We start from the raw sequence: 9212 nt of genomic DNA on the forward strand, positions 1-9212 counted from the left end.
TGGGAGAATTAGAATAAGCAAAGAAAGCTTTTCAAACCCATCTGTGGGTTTGGGGGCTCTGAGTGTAGGCTATTTAAAATAAATAGAAAATATGACCACTTAAAATTAAATGTCCATCTCCTACGCCAAATAAAAAAAAAAAACAATGCTTGAAAATACAACTGATCTTGATTTCACACCAAATTATTGATACAGTTGAGTTTGGGGTGGATTTTCCCTTTAACTAGCAGGGACACGTCCCCTTTAAATCCAGCCCATTACGTAATGGCATCAATGCGGAAGCATGTACTCAGGAAACTAACAGCTTCAATTTTGTTTACATGTGACATGCTATTTGGTAAGTGTTACAGAGTTCAGTTTTTCGGCAGACACTCTCAACATTCAGTGACATTATTTGTAGAAACAGTTTTAACAAAAACCCACAGCAAAACCGTTTTAATTTGGACATATAATCGTTCCTGATTTTTGAATTAGCCAGCATGGCTAACGAGGGATGAGCTAACAGTAGCTCGCCGTCTGATCACTGATAAGTTTCGGTTTCCTCAGTAAGTTTTCTTGGGATTGCATTTCTTGTTTGGCGGTGAGCTCTGGAGTTACTGGTGATAGCTGCCGCTCTTCTGTAACCGCTGACATTAACGCAGCAGCTGTATTTTAGGAAATCAGCGGAGTTTGATGCTGGAGCTCTGCGAAGAACCGCAGCATGTTTCCCCGCAGCGCTGCGCCGAGGGGGCACTCAGCTTACCGTCATGGCCCGTACCCGCCACCTCCTGCACCCCGGTGCTACGATTACAACCACCGAAGCCTGCCTGGGGTCGACAGGTGAGCCCAACAAACACACCGTCTGTAGTGTTGTGCCAGACATCATCGGTGATAGTGTAGTAGACGTATAAATGGTTAAAGGGAAAGTACGCCTATTTTCAAAATCCATACATTTCATTCCTGTGGTCAAAGAAATATCAGTAAACACGAAAAACACGCCGAAATCAAAAACTACAGTGCTTAATCTCAAATTTGTGACGTCTTAGGGTTATAGATGACACTGAGAGCAGCCAGGGGAGTGTGCTCAGTATATGGGCATATTTTCTGTTTCACAGCTGACAACACTGTCATTCAGTAATGCAGAAAGAAAACAAACAGGGTTTGGGTCCACGAAATTAGTGGTGAAATGCAACAAATGAAACAAAGTAAATTTACTCAAGTACTTTACCGTACCTTACTGTACCTTATGAATTTGAGGTACGTGTACTTTGCTTGTGTATTTACACCTCATACTTTAAACCCACTACATTTCAGAAGGAAATATTGTACCCTTTCACTGCACTTTATTTATCTGACAGCTTTAGTTACTTTACAAATGAATATTTTTGTATGAAAAACAAAAGTAGGGTTTATACCACATGAGGTTGATTCACAGAAAATTAAATGCCAACCATTTTGATAAACAATTGTGTTATTTTGTTTTCTTTAAAATATAATTTTGACTTTTGGGGGATGTTTTTCTTTTTTTTATGATTTTGAGGTTTATTGATTTTATTTTCTTAATAATTGGAGTTTTGGGATGTTTTTTCTTTTTTTTTTTAATTTGATTGGGGGGTGTTTTTCTATATATTGTTTAAATAATTTTGAGTTTTTGGGTCTTTTTTCATTTGTCTGCATTGGATATTTTTACTTTTAATACTTAAAGTACGTTTTCCTGATTTTACTTAGTTACTTTTACTTAAGTAACATTTTAAATGCAAACTTTTACTTGTAACAGAGTATTTTCACAGGGTGATATTTATGCTTTTACTTAAGTAAAGGGTCTGAATACTCCTTCCACCACTGTACAAAATCAGGCTCACATTGATTGTCTCTTTGTAGCAGCTCCAGACTTTATACCCTGTGAAGTCATAGTTTCAAACCTATGACTTCACAGGTTTGAAACTCACCTGTCTGGTTTCTGACTTTGAGAGAGACGAGCTCAAGTTTACATATATTGATTGAACTTTCCTTGGCCATGAAAATAACGTATTGGAATTATTCATTTCGGTGGTGTTTCCCTTTAGTTATGTGATTTTGTGTCCTATACTGTAACATGTGTGTTTGATTGGTAGCTTTTATGCTCCTGGACCGGAGAGATTGCCTCCATATGAATGGACACCCAGACCTCTTTCTCCAGTCCCTCGCCTAGTCCCTCCTCCTCCTCCTCACATACAAACTATGACCAACGGGCGCAAGTATGTCATTTAGCCTTTTATTCACGACTGAATAATCTGTGTCTCATTCTACTATTTCTTTGAACCTATCTCCAATATATGAGCATTTATTATGTCTTGTCATGCATTTCCTTATAATTGTGTTTCTTCCAGGAGGCAGATTGATGAATACACCCCCCACGTTGTGAAGCGCCAACGCCTTAACTCCCCAGTCCACACATCAATAGGCTCCCCTTTACCTCGTGCTCCTGCCCCTCGTCATCATGACCAAAACAGGGCAGGGTCGTCAAGATCAGTCTTTGGTTTTGACAGCCATTTTCTCAGCCCACCTGCCCATGTCCCCCCTCAGGTGACTTCTGTCCCAGAAAGCTCTAACAGCCTGCAGGCTTACGCTAAAGACAAGGTACCGTATGTTTAAATGGACTAAACTGGCTGCTGATGTTTACATTATGTCTCCCTGTATGTGCATGCAGGTAAAGTCAGCGTGCATGTGTTTGTGCTCTCAGTTAAGTGAACAGATGGTGGAGCTTTATGAGGCGTGCCAGCAGCAAACTCCCGATTTGGTCCGTAAAGAGACGATCCGGACTCGGCTGCAGAACGACATACGCAGTGTCTATTCAGGTGTGTATGTAAAACACAGTCGTACTCTGCTGTGATTTTCTGTTGGATTTTCATTCAATAAATGTGTGTCTCACAGATGCACGACTTTACTTGACTGGATCTTCAATGAATGGATTGGGCTGCCGGAGCAGTGACGCTGATCTGTGTCTGGTCCTCGAGGCAAATGTGAGTATCTCTGTGCTGTGAGAGTCGTCCAAAATGTGTTTGTGTGTACAGTCATAGACAAAATATTTGAAATGAAGATATGTGAATGTCATGAATGTGTTATTTGTTGATTGGAATAGTTTGGTATTTTGAAAGTCCTTAGAGTCCATCATACTTGGCATGCTTTATGCTTTTGGTGTCTGGAAGTTAAGATAAGAGGAGGACCTGGATGTTATTGAGTCATTATTAACAGTCTGGTCCAAGGGTGACACAAAGTTGTATTGTCTCCTCCATGATAGCCTCAATATACATGATTCTGTATGCATGGGCTGTAATGTAGCGAAGTGAGTGTAATAGTATTTTCATTTTTTGATATACACCTGAGTCCATGCATATGAGCTGCACCAAGATCTACTCTGGCATCAGATTTTTTTTGCAATAAACTCAGAAATTCAAGTAAGGACAAGTGAAGCAAGGGACATGAATCCAGGAATGCCATGTATGTGACACTCTGTACACAAGCCAAAAAACATAGTAGTCGCACAGATCCAAAACCTTTTTCAGGCCGGTGCTGGACAAATGTGATAACAGTAAACGACATGAGAAAAGATCAGCACACTGTCATTTCCTCAATTGCAATTTATTAGTGCATCCACAAGTGACTTTTTGAGCTAATGCTCTTTTTCAGACTAGTCTGCACAAACTTTTTTCATGTTGTTAAACTCTATGCACAAGTGCCACTTTTTTCCAACTAAGCAGTACGTCTGTTAGAATCAAATATAAAAGACAAAACAAAGTTTTATGAACTTGGTGTTTACATTTTGTGATAATTTAACGTTTCCTCATTTTTAAAGAGAATGTAATGTAAATTGAAATATGTTGTTTTATATGGTATATTGCTGTTTTTATTGTTTTTAGTTGTCTGCATGATGTTTTTTTATTGTTTGTTTTGTATGTTTTTTTTTAGATCTTCCCACCCAGGGACCTCAGATTTAAATTAGCATTATAGCTACCTCTGGCTCAACAGCTGTGTTGAGCATGGTCCCCGTCAAATTAACGAATAAAATAAATAAAACATTAGGGCCACACAGTTACAGTGTGTTCAGACTATAACTGATAAAACTGCTGTATTGATCAGGATTCAGTGAGGGGATCAATAAAGAATTGGAGCAGTTAGAATCCGTAATGGCATTGGTATGACTAGTTTCCATTTCTGAGTTATTCTTTTATTCATGAGATCATCTCGGAGAAGATTGGCCTGAAGGACAAGTTTTACACATCAGATACTCACTTCCTCTTAAACACCGGCATGTTTTCTCTGTTTCAGAAAAGAACTGATGTTCTTCATGCACTCTCTGTCCTCCAAAGGCTGTTCAAGTCTCTAAGTGAGTGATAATAAACCACTTCTTTTGACTATCAACCATTTCTATAGTTTAATATCCATTATTTTATATTTATAACTCTCACTTACTTACCTACTTCTTACTTTTACCTTTGCTGCATTAAACCAACTAGTTTAATAGAACAAAATCAAACTTTCTGAGGGATCAAAAGTGGGTTCTTGTGGTTGGGTTTTGTTTCCAGATTTTATGTTCTCGACATACTCCACCAGGTGGAGCTGTTACCCGGCGTAAAATGAGTTTCAGGTTTACAGGAAATGAAACAAAAACAACCTTAAATCTCATGATGTTTGTTTTGACTCACAGCGTATGTGGAGAAGACTCAGCTGATCAGAGCCAAAGTGCCGATCCTCAGGTTCAGAGAGAGGGGCAGGTAGGAGCAAAAAAGTCATTTAAGCCTGTTTTTACAACCAACTCTTTTCAGCTTGTGGTCCCTGATGGAGGGACCCTGAGGGCCACAGGCTGAAACACATTGGTTCTGCAATAAAGTGGTTCTGTATTTTACAAATGTTGCTGGAGTTTTGACCTCTTTAGACTTTGTTCGCTTTTACGTGCACAGCGAACGTAGGTGAAGCTGTGCCAGAAACCCTCACCCTTCTGTCACTACTCCTCCCCTCTGTAGTGATCTGGAGTTTGATCTGAATATCAACAACACGGTGGGCATCAGAAACACATTCCTTTTGAGGAGTTATGCCTATGGTGGGTGAGACGGTCAATTCTACCTTTATTTTTATGGCACTAACTTTTTAAGATTTCTGTTGACTCATCATTTTGTTCATGGGTCCAGCCGTAGGCTGCGTATTTAGATGAAGGAGTTTTGACTTGCTGTGTGCTCTCTCTCAGCCGATCTCAGGGTAAGACCCATGATCCTTGTCATCAAGAAATGGGCACGGCACCATCGAATCAATGATGCAAGCAAAGGAACGTTAAGCAGCTACACACTCGTGCTGATGGTGCTGCACTACCTCCAGAGTCAGTACAGTCACCCACACAGACTGAATCTTAATTTTTAATCCCCATTATATTTAGACTAATTTTAAATCTCATTTTGTTTTTTTTTTTCTTTACAGCTCTGAAGGAACCTGTCCTTCCCAATCTACAGAGGGACTACCCAGTAAGTACAAGAAGTACAGCTGTAAACTTAAAGGGGTTGTCAGACAACAATTGAACAACAATCTCAGCCTGCATTTAGCAAAAACAACTTAAATAGAGAGTGTAAACTTGCCCTGAGTGTTTGCATTGCAGCCTGTTTCGCCTCTCACTCAATTTTATAAATCGTTGTCTCCATCGGTCACTTAGTTGAAAGAGGATAGTTATACGCACATCATGTAGGTGCAAGGCTATCAAAAAACAGCGTACATGAGGAAAAAAGTCACATCTGCACACTTACTCAGTTTAATTCAGACAACATTTCGATCCTACTTGGATCTTCGTCAGGTCCAAATTAGGATCTAAACATCTTAAATAAGTTTGCAGGCATTACTTTCTTCCTCATTACTCACTCAAATATAAAAACATGGGAAAGTAGGATCTAGTTCAAAAAATACCCTGCAAGTCAGACAACATGTTCAACAGGCAGTTGATAGGAAATACAAAACATTTGCTGCCTTGCAAACACATCTTTCCATTCTCATCCTTTTGAATTATTTATTCATTCATTTCAGTTTCTTTCTAATTGTATTTTTTATTTTTGGGTGGTTGGGGAGGATAGGGTGTGTGTGTGTGCTTTGTTTCTATATTTACTGAAAGATGTATGAATAAAGTGAAAAAAAGATCTGCATCACTTTAACTTTGCTTCGTCCATCGCAAAGAATCTGTCTGAATGTGCTCAGTTTTAAGCCTTTGTCCTTTTGTCCCGTGCCTTGATTTTCAGGAGTGTTTTTATCCACACTTGGACATTGATATGGTTCCAGAGGGACCCAAACACATCCCACCCTACAACTCAAAAAACCAATCATCTCTGGGAGAGCTTCTTTTGGGCTTTCTCAAATACTATGCCACGGACTTCAGGTATCTCACATGGATGTCGCATCACTGAGTCTAGTGTTGTTGTTTTTTTTTGCCTGCTTATTTTCTCACTCTGTTTCCTCATCTCCTGCTCCTCTTACCAACTTCCTCTCCCTCTCAGTCCCCCATCTCTTCTCTCCTTCCTCTATTCTGCATCCTCTTCTCTGGTGTCATGTTTCTGGGTGAGGGACAGGAGCAGGTGGGCCCTCTGGCCTTACACGGCACTAACATGACATACCATGATGCCTGTGTTTGCAGTAAGTGTGTCACCGTGCCGCGCCACAGTCGCAGGGGTGAACTGGAACTCACTGCACAAACATGCACTGATTTCTTTACATTTTGCACTATCAAACACTCAGACAGGCCGGATGTGTTGAGCTGTTGCAAAAGTATGTAAAGTAATGAGCACATTTTTCGGACTTTCTTGGACTTCAGACGATTGTTTCAAACAACTCATGTCAATAAACTACAAAATTTGACTTGCAAAGACTGAAATCTATCACAGTGAACATTTATTCACATTTTTTGTCAACAAATTGTGTTTGTGCCTTGAATTCCACGCATTCAATGAAGCTCAAGCATTTAAGACTTTAAAATTGAAAAATGGACAATAGTGTGAAGGTTAATATGTTGACTCTCAAGTCTCAGATGCATTTTAAGAAACAACGGATTGCAGATTGCAAAATATTGATTGTTCAGGAGGTTTTTACCAAGAGTGGCATTATCTATAGAGGTCTCCTCCTCTTCAAAACAAACGAACCAGATGAATAAAAATGGTAAAAACACTGAATAAAAAATTCAGCCTACAAATCAGTATTCTCCAAAGCTGTTCAACATTTCGTAGATGGACTAGAAGCCGAGCACCTGCGAATATGTGATCACATTTTTTCTCAGATATCTTAATATCAAGAGGTTTTTACCGGGAGCCCCCCACCCCCTACTTATATAGCATTTCTCAAGACTGTGTCGGCATGTCAGATCACATTTTGGTGGACACCTCCTTGGATCCCCCCTTTTTCAGCTGTCTCTGAGCTCCACAACAGCCGCCGAGCAAAGCAGAGTTGGCGTGGCGTGAGAGCTTTGTCATTGTTTGTTTTTCAGCCTAATAAGCACTCAATAATCACCTTGCTTTTGTTTTTTGTGTCTTGCAGGTGGGATAGGCAGGTGATCTCTATACGAGAGGCCAAAGTTTTGCCCAAAGCCAACTCTCAAGCATGGAGAAACAAATTCATATGTGTGGAAGGTAAACATTTGAGTGGACATCAACTGCCACCACAGCTTTACAATAACTGGAGCAACAATGACAGAAATCTCCACAGTAGTGCTACTGAACCAGTGATTTACAGCAGTGTCTTCTGTTTCAGAGCCATTTGAGAAAAATAACGTGGCCAGAGCAGTCCACGAGAAGACCAAGTTTGACACCATTAAAGCAGAGTTCGCTGAGGTACATGATAACTTGCTCTGCTCCTTTCATATTGTCCCTCTTGCTCCAAGCCGCTCTGGGCCAGCCATGAGTTATTCATAATCCTCCTGCTTCTTATCTCTCTGTCTGCGCAGGCGTGTCGGATGCTACGATACAGGAAGGACCTAAACTCGATCCTCCCAGTCAGAGACATCATTGACAAGGAGTTATACAGGAGATAAGGGGTTCCTCTTATTAGACGAGTGGATGGGAGTCTTCTACCTCAAGACAGGCCTGTCCCCAGAAACCGAGAGAGACGTCTGGGATGCGCTGAGAGACGAGCTGCCTCCGCACTTCACAGGAAGGACTCTGAATGGCTGCCTCGGCATCGGTCACATACTGTAGATCCTGTGGCGGTGTTTAAAATACTGCGCTCACTTCCAGATGCTTTGCAGACTTCGCCAAATGATTGAAACTGATTATAAAAATACAACATTTGTGAATCACACCAGAGGGCTCTGAAATTATAATCCTGTCATGGAAACTGGTGACAGAGAGACGCTGCACTCGAGCAGGATAATAAAGGTGCAATCTTGTACGAAAAGACAAAAGAGCCTGCACCCTGCTCTTATCTGAAGATAGTTTAAATGGAAACAACAGCGTTTAAGTTCAAATGGAGGTTTAAATTTGTCTCCTGTAATCTCGGTTTAAGTTGTTCGATCCATACTGCACATACTGAGTCAGTTCTGAAGTCGATGCCAATAATTTGCTTGTGACACAAATACGATTTGTACAGTATGTTGTCTTCAGCCTGTCTGGACCAACTTGTTACATCAAAGCCTTTTTTCTATTTTTCTAGCTCAGTGGTGAAGCTGTTTTGGGTTTAAACACCATAGACACTTTTTTCTACAGCTACTTTAAATGCCTTCTCCTTTACATCATCGCCATCTATATGTTTTTAAGCTCCTCCGAAAACTGAATAGCTGTTATTAAGTCATGTTCAAGTTAGTGTTATAATTTATGTGGCTCTTAGGTGATCATTTTAGGGTTGTGAGGAGGATGTGTTGTATAAATTTCCTGATGCCCATGCAGAATCATATTAATTCAGTATCCGCTTGATTTATTTGGTCGAAAACTGATGTTATTACTATCTGTTATTCGGTTCACTTCATGAATTCATTATTTAAAGGATTTACACTTCAGTGTGAATTAGTTTTTTCGGCTTTTCTTTGGTTAAATTTTTTCCTCGGCCCTTGTTGTACATTTTGTACATTACTGACTTTGCAATGTTTATTTAAAAAATTAAATCTCTGAAGATGTATGATTGTTTTAGATTGTATTTTTGAGCAATGTGTGAAGCCTGCTGAAATTAAGTGCCAAAATCATATTAAAGGTCAAGTTTGTAGGATTTAATGGTATCCAGCAGCAAAACTTAATGATTTC

The 9212-nt window shown here is 39.9% G+C and overlaps 1 protein-coding gene across 1 annotated transcript; it reads left to right on the forward strand.

The window, feature by feature from the left end:
- The first annotated feature begins 270 nt into the window (after positions 1-270).
- Positions 271-9177, forward strand: tent2 (terminal nucleotidyltransferase 2). Its single transcript, XM_042487988.1, has 15 exons — positions 271-337; positions 656-819; positions 2094-2216; positions 2349-2598; positions 2702-2816; positions 2893-2981; positions 4288-4345; positions 4667-4733; positions 4983-5059; positions 5204-5332; positions 5431-5474; positions 6234-6370; positions 7519-7610; positions 7732-7811; positions 7925-9177. Exons 2-15 carry the CDS (start codon positions 701-703, stop codon positions 8009-8011), a joined length of 1467 nt encoding a protein of 488 aa, XP_042343922.1. The 5' UTR covers positions 271-337; positions 656-700; the 3' UTR covers positions 8012-9177.
- The last annotated feature ends 35 nt before the right edge of the window (positions 9178-9212 follow it).

The sequence above is a fragment of the Plectropomus leopardus genome, chromosome 6 (genome assembly GCF_008729295.1).
Source record: "Plectropomus leopardus isolate mb chromosome 6, YSFRI_Pleo_2.0, whole genome shotgun sequence".
Taxonomy (NCBI): domain Eukaryota; kingdom Metazoa; phylum Chordata; class Actinopteri; order Perciformes; family Serranidae; genus Plectropomus; species Plectropomus leopardus.

Bases quoted from the DNA above. Each gene is read 5' to 3' on its own strand.
- tent2 (XM_042487988.1), top strand. From the start codon at position 701: ATGTTTCCCCGCAGCGCTGCGCCGAGGGGGCACTCAGCTTACCGTCAT. The intron at 2,217-2,348 runs GTATGTCATTTA...TGTTTCTTCCAG, and splicing joins ACTATGACCAACGGGCGCAA to GAGGCAGATTGATGAATACA. The intron at 4,346-4,666 runs GTGAGTGATAAT...TTTGACTCACAG, and splicing joins AAGGCTGTTCAAGTCTCTAA to CGTATGTGGAGAAGACTCAG.